The sequence below is a fragment of the Natator depressus genome, chromosome 5, assembly GCF_965152275.1.
Source record: "Natator depressus isolate rNatDep1 chromosome 5, rNatDep2.hap1, whole genome shotgun sequence".
NCBI lineage: Eukaryota > Metazoa > Chordata > Testudines > Cheloniidae > Natator > Natator depressus.
The window spans coordinates 59,094,649-59,116,649 of NC_134238.1; the positions used below are offsets into that span (position 1 = coordinate 59,094,649).

General features: G+C 42.0%; 1 protein-coding gene across 2 annotated transcripts in view; it reads right to left on the reverse strand.

The window, feature by feature from the left end:
* Positions 1-6,064: 6,064 nt before the first annotated feature.
* Positions 6,065-22,001, reverse strand: part of KIAA0825 (KIAA0825 ortholog) — a 419,106-nt gene continuing 403,169 nt past the window's right edge. For both annotated transcript variants that reach the window (XM_074952850.1, XM_074952849.1), the window contains exon 21: positions 6,065-10,463. In XM_074952850.1, coding sequence (XP_074808951.1) covers positions 10,340-10,463 — 124 coding nt within the window. In that variant the 3' untranslated portion in view covers positions 6,065-10,339. The remainder of the gene's footprint in view (positions 10,464-22,001) is intronic.

The window sequence follows — 22,001 nt, forward strand, 5'->3', positions numbered from 1 at the left end:
GAATAGAGACTGGGAGTGGCTAAGTCATTATGCAAGGTAGCCTATCTCCCCTTGTTTTTTTCCTACAACCCCCCCCCCCCCCCCAAGACGTTCTGGTTAAACTTGGATTATTGCTGTGCACATTGTAAGATGAGCTATTGCCAGCAGGAGAGTGAGTTTGTGTGTGGGGTTTTTGGAGGGGGGTGTGTGTGGGGGTGGTGGTGGTGGTGGTGAGAAAACCTGGATTAGTGCTGGAAATGACCCACCTTGATTATCATGCGCATTATAAAGAGAGGTTTCAAAGAGGGATGGGCTATTACCAGCAGGAGAGTGAGTTTGTATGTGTGTCTGTGGGGGGGGGGGGGGGAAAGGGTGAGAAAACCTGGATTTGTGCTGGAAATGGCCCTCCTTGATGATCAATTTAGATAAGCTGTTACGAGCAGGACAGTGGGGTGGGAGGAAGTTTTGTTTCATGGTCTCTGTGTGTATATAATGTCTTCTGCAGTTTCCACAATATGCTATGCATCCGATGAAGTGAGCTGTAGCTCACGAAAGCTCATGCTCAAATAAACTGGTTAGTCTCTAAGGTGCCACAAGTACTCCTTTTCTTTTTTCTTTTTACGAATACAGACTAACACGGCTGTTACTCTGAAACCAGCATATTTTTATAAATCATCAAAGTTCCATGAAAGTATCTTTTGGTAATTGTTCTCCCCCACACTGACTGTAGATTAAAATGCATAGGACCAAATTGTCTGCTAGCATAACCCCCTAGCACCAGGAGAGAATTTGGTTTCTAGTTCAACTCAACTGTGAGCTAGATCATGAAATAACAATCCACCCTGAGTAAGGGACAGGACACGGTTGTGCTGACCTAGAACTGTAACACACAATTAGGTTTTTTATATATATAAGGTAGTATTTGTATTATGATGGCACTTAGGAACACCACTCATGGATCAGAAGCCCTTTGGGCCAAGGACTGCATAAATACTTATGATCTTCCCCCTGGTACTCCTGCTGCTCTAGGCACAGAGTAATATATGCAGTCTGACACACTGGCACAGTGTCATATCACTGGGCTGCCAGCTGAGGCAGGAGCAGATGCAGGCTGGAGCAGGGGCTGGCTAGCATGGAAACAGACACAGCTACTGCAAGAGGACAGGCAGTCTGTTAGAATTACTAGGCAATAGTATTATTCCTACCCAGGTGGTGACATTGAGCAGACTGGAGAGACCGCTTCTCTTATGAGCCTATATACCTTCCTTGGGATCACCTGGGTGGGTCCTTGCCTGAGGATTGGCTGAACTGTGGTTGTATGGTGTGGGGCCTATCACAAGATTTGCAGGTAATTGCGTATGATGTCTCATCACACTCTCTCGTTTAGGGAAGACTCATCAGACTTAAGCAGGTTCAGAGGTAACTCAGGGATGACTCATCACACACAAAAACAATGAGGAGTCCAATGGCACCTTAAAGACTAACAGATTTATTTGGGCATAAGCTTTTGTGGGTAAAAAACCCACTTCTTCAGATGCATGGAGTTAAAATTACAGATATAGGCATAAATATATATTGGCACATGAAGAGAGGGGAGTTACCTTACAAGTGGAGAACCAATGTAGAAGGCCAATTCAGTCAGGGTGGCTGTGGTCCCCTCCCTATAATTGATGAGGAGGTCTCAATACCAAGAGAGGGAAAATTGCTTTTGTAGTGAGCCTGCCACTCCCAGTCCCTATTCAAGCCCAAACTGATGGTGTTAGGTTTTCAAAGAGAAACTGCAGAACTACAATTCATTTGCAGTCTGTTTTTGAAGTTTTTTTTGTTACTTTTAAATCTGCTATTGAGTGTCCAGGGAAATTGAAGTGTTCTCCTACTGGCTTTTGTATGTTACCATTCCTGATGTTTGATTTGTGTCCATTTATTCTTTTCCGTAGAGACTGTCCAGTTTGACCAATGTACATGGCAGAGGGGCATTGCTGGCACATGTTGGCATATATCACATTAGTAGATGCGCATGTGAGTGAGCCCCTGATGGTGTCGCTGATGTGGTTGGGCCCTCTGATGGTGTCACTAGAATAGATTTGGGGATAGAGAAGGCAACGGGGTTTGTTACAGGGATTGATTCCTGGGATAGTGTTTCTGTGGTGTGGTTTGTAGTTGCTGGTGAGTATTTGCTTCAGGTTGGGGGGCTGTCTGTAAGCAAGGATTGGCCTGCCTCCCAAGGCCTGTAAGAGTGGGGGATCATTTTCCAAGATAGATTGTAGATCATTGATGACGTGCTGGAGAGGTTTTAGCTGGGGGCTGTATGTGATGGCCAGTGATGTTCTGTTATTTTCCTTGTTGGGCCTGTCCTGTAGTACGTGACTTCCGGGTACCTGTCTCACTCTGTCAATCTGTTTCCTCACTCCCCAGGTGGGTATTGTAATTTTAAGAATGCTTGATAGAGATCTTGTAGGTGTTTGTCTGAGAGATTGGAGCAAATGCGGCTGTATCTTAGGCTTGGCTGTAGACAATGGATTGTGTGATGTGTCCTGGATGGAAGCTAGAGGCATGTAGGGAAGTATAGTGGTCAGTAGGTTTCTGGTATAGGGTGGTGTCTATGTGACCATCACTTATTTGCACTGTAGTGTCCAGAAAGTGGATCTCTTGTGTGGACTAGTCCAGGCTGAGATTGATGGTGGGGTGGAAATTGTTGAAATCCAGGTGGAATTCTTCAACTGCCTCCTTCCCGTGGGTCCACATGATGAAGATGTCATCAATGTAGCATAAGTAGAGGAGGGGCGCTACGGGACGAGAGCTGAGGAAACGTTGTTCTAAATCAGCCATAAAAATGTTGGCATACTGTGGGGCCATGTGGGTACCCATAGTAGTGCCACTGCCCTGAAGGTATAAGTTGTCCCCAAATCTGAAATGGTTGTGAGTGAGGACAAAGTCACAAAGCTCAGTCACCAGGTGTGCCATGCCCTCATCAGGGATACTGTTCCTGACAGCTTGTAGTCCATCCTTGTAGTCCTTGCACCCGTTCCCAAGCAGACAGGGGGCATAGGGATGGATATAAGGGGGCTCACAGTGCTACTGTACTGGCTGGAGCACAATCTAGCCCCATGTACTTTATGTCTTGTTTACAATACAACCTTGCTTTTACCATCAGGTTACTTTTTTCATCTGAAGGGTAATGGGCCTCTTCCCCAATATTTCTACTATATCCTTGAAAGTAGGATCAGTGTCTTTCAGCAACAGAAGTGAGCACATTTTGAGGAGTTCCATAAAAGAGTTTCTATCAGTTTATAATTAGTATGTTTTACTGAAGATAAGCTGTAATGGTATTTTGTTAAGGCCTCCTAGCGGAGAAGAAAATGGAATGTTTCCTCAAGAGGAAACTAATTAAAAGAAACCAGGTCCCATTCCTGGCTTGGGACTGCTGGGAGGGTGGAGAGATGGATTAAAGAACATCCACTTGCAACCAAAAGTAGTTCTAGAACCAATAGCTTTGTTGCCTGTGGTGCCTACAAAATGTCCTCTGTTGGAATAAGAGATGATCTATGGGAGGCTTTTTGAAAAATAGCAGTTCTTAAAAGACAGGTATATATCTTCCTTAACCTCTGATTTTTTCAAAACTCCATCTGTTTTAAATGTCGTGAGCTTTATTATTCCAGAGGTTTCAGCACATTTCCCCTGTTTATTATTTGCATTCCAATAGCACTCAGATGCTCTAATCAGGATAGGGGCCCTACTGAACTAGGTCCATACAAACAGATAGTAAGAAAGTTCCTGCCATGAAGGTTACAGTCCAATTTAATGCAACATGAGTAGAGCTGTTTGAAACTCTTTCTGTTCTATAGGAAATTCTGACAATTCAAAGAAGTTTGCATTCGGAATCAAAATAAAAACTAGAAATTTCGAAATTTCCCACAGAATGGAAATTCAGAACATTTTTAATTTCAGAAACATTTAAATATTTGCATTCAATTTTTCTGAAACAGAATGGAGGTGCCAGCTGCCCTGACTCTGGGCTCCCAGGGAATCCTCTGGAGTTGGGACAGTCTACTGATTTCCTGCCGTGGAGTAAGGAACACAAACCAGGGTTCTCAGGGCTTCCCAGGCCCCTGCTGTGAAGCAGGGAGCCTAGCTTTGGAGAGTCCCTTTCTCCAGCTGGGGATCCCAGGGTTTCCAGGACCCTTGGAATTCTTGCAATCCCCAACTCTGAAGTAGTCTGTATGACAGAGCTGACCCAGAACCACAGATCCTGGAGCCCAGACTCCTCCAGCTGACAGGAAACCAGGCTGGTTTCTGTTGTAACCCTACCCAAGCAGTCTGGTAATGGAACCCTGCCTGTGTTTCGGTGGAGGTTTGTCAAAACCAAAATATTTCCAGGAAATATTTTGATGAATCATCATTTTCTGACAAAAAATGTTTTATTGGAAAATTTCCAGCCAGCTTTAAACAAGAATGTTACAAACAAACGAAAGGAATGGGAGAAGAGACGATGAAGGTAACAGTGACAGAAATATGTGGTTTCCTCTAGCCTGGTGCACCATTTGCTGGCTTTGAGTAATTCAACATTTTTGTTTAACGTTTTAAAATATAATAAACAGAAAATGTTAATGAGATCAGACTACCCTACTGGTTACCAGGTATTTAAGGCCTTGATTCTGCAAGGTTCTTATGAATGTGTATAACCTGAAGCTTGTTAATAGTCCTACTGAGACCAATGAGAATACACACATGCTTAATTTACACACATGCTTAAGTACCATCCTGAATTGGAGTTTAAATGAGTTTCTGGAAACCAGAAGAGCAGAACTTTTTAAAATACTAACGTATATTGTTACATAGATCATGCATACACTTTCCTTTTAAATTTCAATAGCTTTCATATTTCATGCAAGTAAAAATTATAATGGTTCAGACACAATGTGGCAAAACACATTGGGGTTTTCTTTTTCTTTTCATGACAATTAATGATAAATTAAAATAAAAAAAGTGCCTATACCCTTCCCAAGGACTAAAATAAACACATCTTATGGAAAATAGGGGGCAAGTCCTTGGATGTCACTGTGGGGCAGAGAGTACAGCTCAGGGTCTGTGTGCAAAAGTGGCTTAAAACTCACCTTTGCTTTCTCCTAATCCTGCTGATGTGTCAGGCAGGGGACTGGCCCTTTACATTATCAGCACTCCGTGAGAGATGCATTGACATATCCCAGGCAACAAATGTTCCAAGGAGGTGAAAACACAGTTCAGAGTTCTTGTACTTCAAGAATGTCATGGATCCTTTTCCCTACTACACCAGCAGGAGAGAGAGTGAGACAGAGGAGTGGTGTGAAAGCCCCTATAGCCCTGTCTTGACATGTACAAAGGGTGTGTTTTTCAATTATATTAATTCAAATATGACAGAAAGCCTTCTTAGTGTTCACTAAGATGCAGGGTAATATATTTACAGCCATGTCAGCTGGCTATGTTGTAGACTAGACTTCCTGTGCTACACTCAAAGACAGCTTCAAATTAGTTAGCCTGCTTCTTAATGAGCGGTAAGAGGACTTTCCTATCATGTTAAGGTAACTCAGATGAGTTAGCCCATCAAGACAGGGCTATGTTAGTTGTACCCAACGGTCAAGGTTCCTTCCCCACTCTGAACTCTAGGGTACAGATGTGGGGACCTGCATGAAAACCCCCTAAGCTTATTTTTACCAGCTTAGGTTAAAACTTCCAAGGTACAAACTATTTTACCTTTTGCCCTTGGACTTTATTGCTGCCACCACCAAGCATCTAACAAATATATAACAGAGAAAGAGTCCGCTTGGAAATGTCTTTCCCCAAAAAATCCTCCCCAAACCCTTCACCCCCTTTCCTGGGGAAGGCTTGATAAAAATCCTCACCAATTTGCATAGGTGAACACAGACCCAAACCCTTGGATCTTAAGAACAATGAAGAAGCAATCATGTTCTTAAAAGAAGAATTTTAATTGAAGAAAAAATAAAAAGAATCACCTCTGTAAAATCAGGATGGTAAATACCTTACAGTGTAACCAGATTCAAAACATAGAGAATCCCTCTAGGCAAAACCTTAAGTTACAAAAAGACACAAAAACAGGAATATACATTCCATTCAGCACAGCTTATTTTATCAGCCATTTAAACAAAACAAAATCTAACGCATATCTAGCTAGATTACTTACTAAGTTCTAAGACTCCATTCCTTTTCTGTTCCTGGCAAAACAACACACAGACAGAGAGACCTTTTGTTTCTCCCCCGCTCCAGCTTTGAAAGTATCTTGTCTCCTCATTGGTCATTTTGGTCAAGTGGCAGCGAGGTTATCCTAGCTTCTTAACCCTTTACAGGTGAAAGGGTTTTTCCTCTGGCCAGGAGGGATTTTTAAATCCCTTCCCTTTATATTGAGCAGTCAGAGGACTTTCCTATCATGTTAAGGTAACTCAGATGAGTTAGCCCATCAAGACAGGGCTATGTTAGTTGTACCCAACAGAAGTGTAACCCTTTGTCATAGGATCATCATGTCAGAGTGCACCCTCATGCTGTGGCATGGTCCTCCAGGTGCCCCACCCTCATTTTGCCCTTCTCAGGTTCCTCAAGAGTACTTCTCCAACATTCTCTTAGGCTAATAACACCCAGGGATAATTGATTAATATGGACGCCGCAAATCCTCAAATAAAGTTCAACAACATAATTTAAAAGGTTCAAGATCCACTTCCTTCTGTGACTCTAGGGTCTTCATCAGTCTCAGTCATCCTTCAGACTGGTGGGCTCTCGGGCTTACCCCAAAGTTCCCTTCTAGAGTTCAAAAGCACAAACAAAGCAACAGTGCAAACAATAACCACCCATCCTGGGCTTAATCACAGTCTCATGTCCCTCCCACGTTTTTTCCAAGCTCCATGCCCCATGTACAGCACAGTGGCACTCCCCTGGGTCTTCCTCTTTTTCCAGAGTTTCCTCCTCCCACCATCCAGGCTTCTCCCTGTCTCCCTAGTCCCAGTGAGCCCCTGCAGAGCACTCTGCTCTCAGCAGTCTCTCTTTCAGGCAGCTAGAGCCCCATATTTGAGTGCTTTCTGTTGTTTTCTCTCTTTCCCCCACTCCTCACTAACTCTCATACCCGACTCACCCAATCTCCCCTCCTCTAGGGCCCAGGGTCAGCTGACCAGACACAGGTGCACTAGCCTCTTTACTCTTAGAGGACCAGTGCCACCTGTGACATCCTTACACTTGGTCTTTCCAGGAAAATTAGCATGGCTATGGGGTCAGATTACACCAGTGAAGCACCACCGGAGTGAATCTGGCCCTTAAACTCCTATATCTTTTACAATTATATCTTCCTTTTCTTGTGAATTCACTCTGCTAAAATCTCTATATTTCACCTCCTAGCCTTTCTCAACTAAGAATGAGTGTAAATATGTGAAAGCCCAGTCTTGGATCAACAAGCATATGAGAAGAGCTAGTATATAAATTAAGGGAGCAAATAGTTATAAGAGTATGAATATGTCACTTTTAAAAATGAAAGTAATTTCTGGAGATAACTGAACTTTAAATATAGTGTACAGACACTATTTTATGGGAGGAAGTTAAGGAAAGCAGGGTCCTGTTATACAAATATTCTGAATTTTAGATGGAGGTGAAACAGATGTAAAAATAAGCAGCCTCTTTTAAGTATTACTTCTTGCTCTCCTTCAAAATAAATAAATAAAATAAACAGTCTTTCTGACAAATCAATGGTATTCCATTTAGCAATCATAATTTTAAACTCCATTGCTCTTATTCAGACTTAATTCCACTCAAAAACAAACACAGAATGTTGCAAAAGTGCCTGCTCAGTACAAGTTATTTCCCCCATTACATCTTGAGAGTCAGTGAGAAGGAACACTTCATATGGACTATACCTGCATTCCTCACTAATGATTTAGGGGAAACTTCAGCTTCAAATATGAATTAGTTTATACTCTTAGGTTTATGAAGACAGAGTAGATTTGCACAAGAAAAACATCTGAGTAAGATATTGTGAACATTTTCAGACTTTATTCAGAGTGCTGATTCCATCTCTTTAGCTTTACTTTGTAAAGATTAAAAATATATATATCCCTACTATGCAAGATGTAACTATCCCAGAGTTTTCCACTGGGTTGCTATTGAGTGAACTTTTGAAGGGAGGTATTGAGAATGATACCTCTTAAGCCTCTTAATTTCTTAAGGCTTGCCCACACATTTATTTTGGAATAAAGGAGGGTGTCAATTTAAAGCATTATACCTATTCCAGAGTAACTCCCCAAGTGGAGTGCCTTTTTCCAGTTTACCTTAATCTACTTCCAAAGTTTATCTGAAAAAGGCACTCTTATTCTGGAATAAGAGCATCACATGGGGCGCTATTGTGGATTAGCTATTGTGGATTTCAGTCAACTTCTCTCTGTAGACAAGCCCTTATTTTGTATGACTATACAATAACAAATTAATTAGCTATTCTACACAGTAAAATAACAGTTGACAGAATAGGACAGACTAATCCAAGTATGCTGATTGACCTCCAACCACTTGACATATTATTAATATGGCTAGGAGCACGTATGCCTCATTTGTCAGTATATTGCATCTACCATTTTAGGGAATCTCGCTATCCATGTTTCAAGCTTTAAAAGCTTAGTTGTGGTTTTAAAAGTGAAATCCAAAGCAGGGAGAAATTGTTTTTACCCTCCAGCACTTCTTTATGATGTATAATGACTGTCTCAAGGTGAAAAAAGTCTGCTTTTTAATTTCTATTTTTAACACTTTAGAAATATCAATGCCTCATTTCCCTCTTTGCTGGTGGACCCAGGCAAGATCTTTGGAAGACTGTGAGATGCAGATATCATCTGAAATGGTCTAATGTCTGGTCTACATTAGAAAAATGACCAGTCAGGGGAGATTGGATTAGATTAGAGTCTCATGCAGCATCACTATTTAGGTCTTAAAGTGATCTTACCAAGGTCCTTTGGAAAAGAGAGGTCACACTGGTCCAACTTTCCATTTGTTTATATCATTGTAAATCAGGAGTAATTCTGTTCAACTCAATGGAGTTATACCAATAAAAAACTCCTCTGAGAGGAGATTCAGACCCATTGTGTGCTGATTGTAAGAACCAGCTCCCCCTGCCTAGGAAATGGAGCAGGGAGAGCTACAGCTCAGGTCACAGCCCTACTAAGCTCTTGTCAGTATCCTCCAGCAAAGTAAGGGAAATGAGAACTCCATGCTTCTAAAGCAAAAAAGTAAGTACAAAAAAGTCTGGCTTTTTTTACAATAGAGGCATGTTCATGAGCCCTTCCTTGCAGCCAACAACAGGGACATCTAAAAAGCTTTTAAAAACTGGTTTTCTTGAAGGAGATTTCAGATGAAAATACAAATTTTGACTATGACTGATATGAATATCAGATAACACAGCTGTAAAGGGTTTATCATTGAAAATGGACTTAACTATACTTACATTAGAAAGAAACAGTGGATGGAAGAATAGATTTTTCATTTCTCAGTTCACTGTTAAGATGGTTCTTGGAGCACTGTCTGCACTTGAACTGTTTTGTTTTCAATAAAAGCATGCATTTTAAAGCCTTTTAAACTTTAAAGCTGTTGTGAACAATGTGCTTTTAAGTCTGAGCCCCATGGCATGGTGGATGAGGAGATGTTCTACCTCAGTGGGAGCGGTATGCCTGAGGCAGCCACAATTTCTCCGAGGAAGCACCCACTAAAGCAGCCTCTGCTACAGTCACTCACAAGGGCGAATCCGCTGCACTCCACAAAAAAAGGTGGATGCTGAGGTGAGAGGTCAGGTCCATGGCACAGTCTTGGGAATCTTCCCCTTCTTTGGGGAGCCTATCACCACTAACCTGAGCAGTCCTTCATAAGGGTGCATTTGGATGGAACTAGGGAAGAGGCTTCCTGAGCTCTGATCTCTAACCTCTGGCACACCCACATAGGGTTAGATACACTTGGACGCCCACAGGACATCTGTAATATACTGGCAAACTTAGGCTGGAAAATGTCCAAAGTAGTAGTATGTATAATGCTGTGGTTTTATGCTTTAAAAACAGTTTCTCATTTGGCCTTCAGCTTCTTGTTTCCACTGCACCAAGGTATGTCCTACTGTGTAACACAGCATTTTCACATTATTCTTGGCTACCACACACACATAACAGTTGCTGTTTTAAGGGGGTGACTAGGCAATAATAGAGCAACATCCTTTAGTTTCTAACTGCTACTCGTCCAGATACAAGTTCCCCTGCTTTCTAGCCACTGAATGTATGCATAAGAGGGATTTTTTTCAGTTATCACTAAACAATTATTGTAATAATGTTTAATTCAGCAGAAAGTGCTACACAAATGCTTTTCAAGGTGACAGTTCTTCTTTATCTTCTGAGGCAAGAGGGGTCTGTATGAAATAAACTTTTTTTAGGTGTTTCACCATAGCTTTTTCTTCCTCTTCCAGAGCTCCATCTTCTTTCATCTCCCATCTGAAAGAAAATATACTTTTGTTAGTTCCCCTGTATTTTTCAAATCAGTCATTAAACAAACTGATAAAAAAATTCAAAATAGACACCATGTGTTTATTGCCAAAAGTATTGTGTTAACTGAAATTTCTGAACCACACTAGATATGAACAGAAAAAAAAAAATCACACCCTATGCAAGCCGTCTGGCATTTAAACTGCCAAATCTCTGACAAGCTTCCTCCTATGTCTATGCCCCAGCATTTTCCCTTTCAGTTTTGTATCACACCTTAATAGCAAATTGACCAGAAGCAGTGCAAAACTGACAGAGAGAGGTGGAGCAGCTAGCATGTGTTTTTGAGATGGAGGTTGGCAAATACTTCCCAGAGTTAATTACTTTAAAGAGAAAATCAGAAAGCACAGGATTCTCTATTCATGAACAGTGTGGCAGGTCATCATACTGTTAAAGTGGTACAAATGAATTTAAAGAGCTTCCTTACAAAATGGCTTAGTTTTTTGAAAATGTCACATACACTGTCACCTCTAGAAGTGACACAAGCATCTTCCCTTTCTCTCATATGGATACTCACTCTAACCTACGATTAGCTACCCCCATTAAAATTAATGGCAAAACTGTCATTGACTACAAAAGGAATTGGGATTGGATCCTAAGTGAATAACAGAGCACCCTAGATAGAAAATATATGTTTTAATTACATGTATGTGTCTCTTTTTACTACATTCTCTGTGTATGTATGTTTTTATTATCAGTGATACATAGGCTTATTTTAAGAAATATTATTCATATTTTATAATATTACCTTTCATATCATTATTAGGAACATCTGCAGGGAATGACTGTGCAGATAGTTATTTTTATTTAGCACCATTCATATTTCAACATCAGTTATTGTAAGACACAAGGAAGGACATTCAAACATATTTATTAGTTTATTAAGCAGAATTGAATTTGCTGATGATGGGGCAAAGTTTTACTAAAGTCCCACAAACCACTCCACAGAAACAGGGTTTTCTTTATACAATAACAGTGTAAGCACCATTTTACTCTCACTTCTAAAGAACAGCAATAAACATCTCCATTGTCAAGATCAAGAGTATTTGATCATTTCTAAAGACCTATTGAAAACCTTTCCAATAAATGTCATGACTATAACATTCATCTGCACTGAGAACCCCTCTTCCTCCAAAAATCTCCTGAAGGTCTACCTGTTCCACTAACATTATAGCATTACACCTCATTCTGAGCCTGATTCTGCTCTCATGTACACCAATTTTATACTGAACCCCACTGACATGAGGGTAGTTATTCCTGCTTTACGCTGATGTATGTAAGAATGGAATAAGGCCCTCTGTCTTGGGTCTATACTTTGTTGTAAACAAGTTTGGCTTTTAGAATAAGTTGTTTGGACCAGGGACTCTATTTAGTCTATTTTACTGTAGTGCCACATCCATTTGCAATGCCATATAAGTGATGATAGATTCAATTCCTAAATGTTTCTGGTATGATATCAGTAGCAAAATGGTGACCTCTCCATGCACCCTCCCCCAGCATTTCTACTGAGGTGAATACAGGAAATTCAAACTTCTCCTTTTCAGTTTCTGTCTGATTGAATGTAGTAATATAATGACTTAGCACTTACCAACACTTTTCATCCACAGACTATTATTTATTTTTATTATGACAGCACCTAGGAGCCCCCAATCATGGATCATGTGCTAGGGCACTGTACAAACAAATAACATTGTGACAAGATGGCTAATGTCCACATGGCGGGTCCTGCACTTTTCTTAGTGTGTGTGTGTGTGTGGGGGGGGTGCTACGATGCCACCCCTTACCCCTGCTCTTGGGCACTGAGGACCCTGGTAGCAGCCCGGGAAGGTGATAGAGGAGGGAAGCAGGGGAGGGGTCTGGGTTTGCTCCTCACTCTGAGTCCCAGCCCCTCTCAACCCCTGGGGGTTTCCCTAATCCCCCTTAGGTGGGGTTACCCTCAGTCCTTAGACGCTGCGGGGAGGGAGTCTCCCTTACTTCAGTTCTCTGGTCATCACAACACACCAAAGTCAAAGTCCCAGTCCCAGTCCCAGTCCCAGTCCCAGTCCCAGTCCCAGTCCCAGTCCCAGTCCCAGTCCCAGTCCCAGTCCCAGTCCTCCTCTGACTGCCTGAAGCAGGGGGTTTTATTAGGTTCCTGACAGAGCCTTAATTGACAACTGGTGCTCCAATTAACCTGCAGCAACCTTCCCTAGTCTACAGGGAACCACACCTTAATTAGCCTTGAGCTTATCTATTTCCCCTCTAACACTCTATCACTGCTCCCTGGCCCTCCTGTATCACAATATATTGACAGTCCCTGCACCAAAGAGCCTATAATGTAATCTCAAAACACTTGACAAAGGTGGGTAAATAATACGATCATCACTTTTTACACATGGGAAAACTGAGGTATAGAGAATTTCAGTGCTGAAGGTCATGCAGAGAATCAAGGTCAGTACCAAGAAGAGAACTCAGACTTCCTGACTGCTAATAAATACTGTCTACACCGAGCCACTCTGTCCTCGGTAAAAAGATACAATATTTATCTGAAAGTCCCACTGACTTCAGTGAGAGTTTCACGTGCATATATGAGGGCAGACTGATACAAAATGATAGCAGTACATTGATATGCATTGTGAAGATGTATCTTTACTGCCAGAGGGGATTAGAAATTTCATTTTTTAAATAAAAATGTAAGGTCTAGCGAACATAGCAAAATCTAGAGAAACCGTGCAGGAGATCTTAGATCTCAGGATCTCATGGACAGCAGGAGTAGATGACCCTCAAAGCCAGGGATCAGCAACCTTTGGCCCGCAGCCCGCCAGGGTAAGCCCCCTGACAGGCCGGGCCAGTTTGTTTACCTACCGCGTCCGCAGGTTCGGCCGATCACAGCTGCTACTGGCCGTGGTTCACCACTCCAGGCCAATGGGAGCTGCGGGAAGCGGCGCGGGCCAAGGGATGTGCTGGCCGCCACTTTCCGCAGCCCCCATTGGCCTGGAACGGCGAACCACAGGCAGTGAGAGCTGCGATTGGCCGAACCTACAGACGTGGCTTAAACAAACCAGGCCGGCCCGCCAGGGGGCTTACGCTGGTGGGCCGCATGCCAAAGGTTGCCGATCCCTGCTCGAAGCAAAGATCCTGATATCATGCAAAGTCATTAGTAAAAATGGGTAAACAATATGAATAACTGTTTCAAAACAAAGTTTTTCAAAGTGTTTCCTGAGCATTAGTGGTTGAGACTTCCATAATTTGTAATCCAATACAACCAAGTTTAACATATACCTTACAGAATTCTGTATAAAGAAGACAACCATTGCCAAATTATCCTTACCCTCGAAGGAAGGATAGTCTTGTGGCTAAGGTACATGATGGAGACTCAGGAGAGCTAGAGAATATTCCCAGTATTACCACAGTCTCATTATGTAACCTTGATAAACCACTTAATCGCTGTGTGCCTCCTTTTCCCCACCTATATAATAATATATTTAATCAGAAGGAGTTGTGATGTTTCATTCATTATTTATAAGATGCTGAAATACTGCTGTGATGAGGTCTATAGAAATGCCAATAAATAAAATATACGTTCTATTGATTACCACCACATACAAAGGCAAAACAAATTACAAAAACTATAAAATGCAGAAAAATTACCTTTGCATTTTACAGATTGTGATATGTTTTATTTATCAGTGTCAAAACAGATTCCAGCTGTTAATAAAACCATTAATTGATTCTTGATTAAGCAGGATATTGACTAATTTAACTGCCGAGGAAATAAGGCTAACTCTGTCTAAGAAAAAGCAAAACATAAAAAGCTGTCTGGTGTTTGTTCTTTTTTGCATATGTATGTAACCCACACACCTCCTGGGTGTGGTGTTCTGCCCATCTAGTGGCACTGAGAACAGTTAGAGAGAGAGAAAGAGATTGAGTCTGATCTACAGCCTCAGCTAATAGTCAATTAGCTTTTCACTTATACAGTAGAGACTCATGCACTAAGCTCCAGTCTGTCAGTGTTATATGCTTTATTGCAATTTAATACTTTATAAATACTCAGCAAAATTATTATTGTATAAATAACGTTATAAGCTGGATGAAACCTTATTATTAATTGAGTTAAAACCTCATTCAAACTGATGTATGAACGCATCCTTCATTTAAGACAGCTAAGAGATAGTTAAGGTTCTCAACCTGTGGTCCATGGACCACTGGGGGTCCAACAGACTATCATAGAATCATAGAATATCAGGGTTGGAAGGGACCTCAGGAGGTCATCTAGTCCAACCCCCTGCTCAAAGCAGGACCAATCCCCAACTAAATCATCCCAGCCAGCGTTTTGTCAAGCCTGACCTTAAAAACCTCTAAAGAAGGAGATTCCACCACCTCCCTAGGTAACATATTCCAGTGCTTCACCATCCTCCTAGTGAAAAAGTTTTTCCTAATATCCAACCTAAACCTTCTCCACTGCAACTTGAGACCATTACTCCTAGTTCTGTCATCTGGTACCACTGAGAACAGTCTAGCTCCATCCTCTTTGGAACCCCCTTTCAGGTAGTTGAAAGCAGCTATCAAATCCCACCTCGTTCTTCTCTTCTGCAGACTAAACAATCCCAGTTCCCTCAGCCTCTCCTCATAAGTCATGTGTTCCAGTCCCCTAATCATTTTTGTTGCCCTCCGCTGGACTCTTTCCAATTTTTCCACATCCTTCTTGTAGTGTGGGGCCCAAAACTTGACACAGTACTCCAGATGAGGCCTCACCAATGTCAAATAGAGGGGAACGATCACGTCCCTCGATCTGCTGGCAATGCCCCTACTTATACAGCCCCAAATGTCATTAGCCTTCTTGGCAACAGGGCAAACTGGTGGCTCACTGTTGACTCATAGTATTTGTTTTATTCCTAATTTATAATTAGTGTTGCAACTTTTCAACCTGAGCAGCTAGTCAAACTTCAGAGCCCTGTGATGTTCCAATTGGAAGTAGAAATTGATAGAGTCTAGTATTTTCTTTGATGCAATTTTATTATATACAAGGAATATACTGTGTGCCTAAAGTTTGGCCTGATTTTCAGCACTGCTCCCATTAACTTTAATTATCAATTGTTTAGGTGCCTAAATGTGGATTTAGAAACCTCACTTTAGACATCAAATTTTGAAAATCTTGCCCATAATTCTGAAAGTCAGTTTGGGCCAAATCCTGAAAGGTGAGTAATACGCCTTTCTTCTTGAGTAAACGAGCTCTGCTATGGCTTGATTAATTCTGATGATGGTCTAGCTAACGCAGGTAGGGGGGGTTCGAAGAGGCGCTTCAGCTGCTCCATGACTGCAACCCATGAGCTGCGGAGGAAGATGAAAATCAATGGGAACCAATGACAGCCAGTGGGACTTAGGCTCCTAGGTGCCTAAATCAATTTTGAAAATGAGATTTAGGTTCTTAAATCAGTTAGACAATGCCTAAATATCTTTAAAAATCTGGGTCAAAGCTCTTGGGAGCAGGTTTTGTATAGTATCTTGAACAACAGTCTAAGTAACTCTGTCAAATTCAGTTAAGTTATACTGATGTAAAACCTATGTAAGCAAGAGGAGATTCAGGCTCCTGATACTTATCATTTGGGGGCAAGGGACATTTATCCATAGATAGAATGAACCAGTGTCTTTAAACCCTTTCCAATGTAATTGGGATTGGAGGTAGTTCTTTTCTGAGATCTCTCAGTAACATATTTGTAGCTAGTATAACAACATTGCACAAATCTGTATAATAATTTAGCCTAGGCATAAAATCAAAGAGTCCCAACAGAAATAGTTTTTATAATAAAGACAAGTCCAGGTAGGTAATCCATATTATAATTTCTTTGATCACAGGACAAATGGTCATGGCAACTCTAAATGAGAACAAGACCCCTAGCACTAAAAGCATTATTACTAATGTAATAATAATAATATTAGTAATTAGTAATTATTACTAATGTAATAATAGCCACATCTCAGAGGCTAGAGTAGTTTGTGTTGCTTATGTTTTACTAAAGATTTTGGGTCAAACTGTGGATCTGGATCTCAGTTACACTAGTGTAAATCTGAAATAATTTGATTTAAAGGGAGTTATTCTCATCAGTGCAAGTAAAATCAGAATTTAGCCCTCTGTGCTTAGATCAAACAGGTTAAATACAAGCTTCCCCTCCCTCCTGCAAATACTATAAAAACACTTTATATTATGTTGGGGACTGGGCAATTACACCACTCCGTTGAAACTCCTGGGTGGGGGAGCCACTTTCCATTCAAGCTACAAGAGGGCACAATGAAATGCTCCTTTGTTTAATAATAGCTGAAACAATGGAAAACTACTGCCCAATGACTTGACTGCATGTAAGTCTGGGCAGTGGCTGAGCCATGCGGTTTCTCAAGGGTCTGATAAACACAAGAATGGGACTGATCTGGTTGCAGCTGTGTATCTGTGTGGGTGGGAAAGAAGCAGCAGAAATATCAGAGAAGGAAAGAAGCCATGATGTCTGGAAAAACACCAGTATCACCCCAAGAAAAACTAAGGCCATGTCTACATTTACAAGCGTCCAACAGCACAGCTGTACCCACATAGCTGCATCACTGTAAAATCACTTGTGTAGCTGATGGAAGAGAGCTCCCTGTTGACATAATAAAACCAGCTCAACGAGTGGAGGTAGCTATGTTGGCGAGAGAATGTCTCCCACCGACATAGTGCTGTGCACACAAGGGCTTATGCTGGCAAAACTTGCTGGCTCAGTGGGGTATTTTTTCACACCTCTGAGTGACAAAAGTTTTGCCAACATAAGTGGTAGTGTAGACATGGCCTAAGAGAGAACATTCTGGGTAAAGTGCTGGCTGGAAAAAGGCTTGGAATTCTGAGCAAATAACTTTCTCCCGTTGTTTGATTCCAATGGTATTCAGGGAAACAGGATGTGGTTACATTTTTTGTAAATAATCAGGATCATACCAAAGAAATACTTGACTCCATCATCATTTTCTCCTCCTAACAGAAACAACTCACAACCCCCTAAAAACTGGCTAAGTGCTCAGATTAAAAAGGTGTTTTAATACTTTAAAAGTTATTTCAGGTCATAACCCATTTTTGCATTTATTCATAATCTGTTGGTCACCAGCATGCATTTATCTTTTAATCGCTGGGCATTCTTCTCTGTGACAGATCACTGAAAGGAACAACCAATATAACCATCAAGAAGATTAGGAGGCTTAATGTTTGTCTGAAATCATGGTGGTTGATAGTCACACAATCAATGCCCCAGAAGGACAGGAGACTCTGGATATGGTTTAATCAGGCTGCAACTTTATTATTAGATATCTGGGACTAACCGGTAGATAACAGTGTAGAGTGCAGGTAACTCCATGATTATTTCAATATCTACCCGGGGGCTTCTGTCAGTCCTCGCTTTTTCCATCAAGGTTCTAGCCAACCCACTGCTGGGACCTTATCATCCCCCCTTGAATGAGGGCTAAGGTGGGCTATAAGGGGGGGGGGAAGCTGGCTCACTGCCATGCCAGTCATAGGCACCCCGAGCCCCCGCTGTTCTGCTCCTTTACCAAACACCTCCTTTAAGTCCTTTACCAAGCCATTTATCTGGTCACTGTATCCCCTGCCTACAGAGTACCTGCACTGGACATCTGCCCCACATACTGAGTTGCGACATCATAGCTTAACTCCCTTCCCTACTCACCCTAACAAAGCCCTCCGGATCCGGCTGTGGGGAAGGCGAAACCCCCACCCCTACCCCCACTTGGCCAATCTGGTGAGGGAAAAGAAAGAAGCAGGTAGCACGATGCCCACAGCAGGTCCTAATCAAACTTGGTATTTTGTCACTTCCAAGGGTGGGTGCTGCTCTGCCCGGCCTGGGGAAAAGGAGGCTTCTCCCACCAGGCATACCCTTTATCAACTCCCTGCCCTTCCGTTCCCTGCGAGATGAGTCAGCATCACCATGCTAACCTGCTTTGCTTTTGCAGCAGCGTCTGTGCCTCTCTCTTCCCCCTACCCTTAAAGGAGAGGCCCACAGGCCACATCCGGCCTGCGGGACTGTCCTGCCCGGCCCCTGAGCTCCTGGCCGGGGAAGCTTGCCCCCAGCCCCTCCCCTGCTGTTCCCCCGCAGCCTCACCGCACCATGCTGCCGGTGTAGTGTATTAAGCTGCTCCGCGTAGGAATGTGCTACACTGGTAGCAGTTACAGAGAGTAATTTACTGCAGTACACCGGCGGAACGCTCTGGGTGGTGCGGCTGTAGCGCTGCCAGCCACCGGCGCTCTGTGCTGCATGGTAAGGGGGACGGGGGGTTGGATAGAGGGCAGGGGAGTTTGGGGTGGTGGTCAGGGGGCAGGGGTGTGGATGGGGTCTGGGCTGTCAGAGGGCGGGGAATGGAGGGGGTTGAATGGGGGAAGGAGTCCGGAGGGGGGAGTCAGGAAGGAAGCGGGGTTGGATGGGGGCAGCGGGGAGCAGTCAGGGGCAGGGGTTTCCCGGCGCAGTCAGGGGACAGGGAGCGGGGGTGGTGGTGGATGGGGCAGGGGTCCTGGGGGGGCCATCAGGGAACGGGGGGTTGGATGGGGCAGGAGTCCCAGGGGAGTATCAGGGGGCGAGAAGCAACAGGGGGGGCGGATAGGGGGCGGGGGCACAGCCTCCCCTAACCAGCCCTGCATACAATTTCCGAAACCCGATGTGGCCCTCAGGCCAAAAAGTTTGCTCGCCCCTGCTTTAAAGCAATATATCCCTTCCCCCAGCAAGCCAGACAAAGGTTGCCCCCGCTTAAATTGCGGTTTGGTCAAATCTCACACAGCACACAGTTCCTCAATTACTCAAGTAAGAAACACTTTACCAAAAGCAATGAAATATACTCTCAATAGACCGATATAAGGTGCATGTCCATGACCAAAGTTTTGCAATAATTAACATGTTATTATACCATATAGATATGACTCTACTGCCACATTTCAGCACAATGAAGTATTAATATTAGCTACTGTGAATGACTATTATGATTGCCTGCTTCATCCTCAGATTTATGATATGATTATAACATCTGACTGGTGGGTAAGTAGTCTGTGCAGTTACTTGTGCAAGCTACCCAGATAAATGCTCTTAAACAGGGTGGCTGTCTTTTTCTTCTTCCCCTAATGCATCAAGGAGCCTCTTCAAACCCAGGAAGAAGTAGTGCAATCATTAACTTGAATTTATGACCCTTAGAATCATTCTGAAACACCACTCAACTTGTCTGATTGATTCATTTTAATTAATATGATTTGTTATATATTTTTAAGTAGAAGAGTTGTCTGCTCAGAAAGAATGCACCTAAAAATGCTACCAGAAAACATTTAAAATAGTCCTGCGTGAGGCACAACACAAATAGAAGTATTGCAGTCTATGCCAACGGAAGCGTAACTTACCCAAAACAATAGATCAGGGGATTCTCTCTATAGGTATTGTCTTCATACTTGTCAGTGCATTTCACTGAAGAATTTGTGAAGTCTTTAAACCAGTTCAAAAAGGTTAAAAATATCATGTTTTCCATTCATTATGTGGTTAAATTTGCCATCACCTGACAGTATTTATTAAATGAGTTTGAAAGACACCAGGTCTCTCTTTCACTTTCTCAAATAGTTGCATTAGTGTAAGCTCAAAGTGTTATTACAAAAACCCTAATGGACAACAGAAGTCAAGGCAAGAATCTATGATTGTTTTTCCAAAAAGTATGAAAAAAATGCCTCTGTGTTCAAATGGAGGGAAGGATTCAACATTTTCAGCTCCAGAATTGTCCAAAATAGAACATGTTTTTACTAGCATATCACAAATGCATGACCATTGTTTTGGCACTAATAGCTGGCACAAATTCAACCATGCAGTAGCCAGTTCAACTAATGTGAATGTGAATGAAATTACCGTCATGAATTACTTTCAAAATACTGGCTCCATCAGCTGAACAGCCAACGTGCAACCTCTGTTATTTCAAATTAATAGCAATGTGGCTTTTAGAGAAGACTTTCAAATATATATTTGGCACATATTTTATTTTGGGTTGCCTCAGAATTTTGTAAGATTAAATTAAACCAACAGTCCAAAAGGTACTAGAGGTGTTTGAACCAATTTATGATACAATTATCCAATATTTTGTTTGCAGCTCACATTACCATAATAAGATGAGTGTTAGTGTTCGGTAAGTGTAGTAAAGCCATTTTTATAGTCATTCTGTAATTTTTTTAAAAAATAATTAAATTTAAAGGAAAATATTATGAAGTACCAATGTTTTTTAAGGTTTATGACCAGACTTGGAAGAACAAATTGAGCAAAATGTCAAGCTCACTTGAGTCTAGCGGCTTTAAAATGGAACCAAATCCTTTGAAAAGTTCAATTAATATAAGTTTTTAAAATAGATAAAGTGACAAAATGAGATGATTAATCAATGCCTATGCCACCAGAAAACCATCTAGGAGACTGCTATGATCACAGCTATGTACATAGGTTACTGCAGAAACCTCAGCGCATGATAAACAGAGATGGCAGCAAGGAGAAAAGTATCAAGTTTAGGACTGAAAATAAGCATAGAGGTCTGCCCGCAAAGATCTCCCTTGCAGGACTGGGGCCTTAGTGAATAAAATATATTCATTATACAGTATTCTAAATAATTTCCTGTTTTAAAATCTTTTCACATTAGCTTTGTGTAACATTAAAAGGTATAACTCCTGAGTGGCCTGTCCCTACTTATGATTTTTCAAAAGCACTTGTGATTAACTTTAAGAAATGATAATTTAGTCTTACAGATTGGAAGACTTTGCACGGAACATACATTTTGTAAAAATATATTCATTGCTATAAAACATGTTTATGGCAAAGTAAAGTTTTAAAAATAGAGATGATACTGATGTAAACTTACATGTCTACATTGCCCTGCAGTTCAAACTAAGGGAGTAGTTTGGACTACATTAGTGCAAACTCAAGACCTTTAAGTTCACACCAGCAGCGTCTACATGGGGGAACTACAGTGCAGCTCTTTGATGTGCATGGCTATTCACAGCCCCCATAGTCTGAACAGGGGAGCAGTGTCCACATGCCCTTAGATGACACATTACTGGGTGCACTTGAACAAAGAAAAATATCTAACATTTCCTTCACATGCACTTCTCCTGTGTGTTGGATATATAGTTAATGTAGTATAATCCTATCCATGTATTTTTCTGCTGAATACAACACAATGCTTCAGTGGCCAAATCAAATAATCATTGAACTCAGTGGGAGTCTTACCATCTGTGGCCTACCCAGATCGTCACCCAGACACAGGGTGGGGAGTGGAGTGCAGGCTCCATGGACTGCTGTTTCCCCACATAGGCAAGTGAGCAGAGAGGGACTGTGATGGGGGATACTTATCCCACACTGGTTTAGCAGGGGTTAATCACACTCTGGGGGCCAAGAAGGCCACGCCCCCTCATCCCTGCTGGGCCGTGCTTCAGCTGGAACCAGGATATAAAAGGGAGCAACTTAGCTCAGTGTGGGTTGA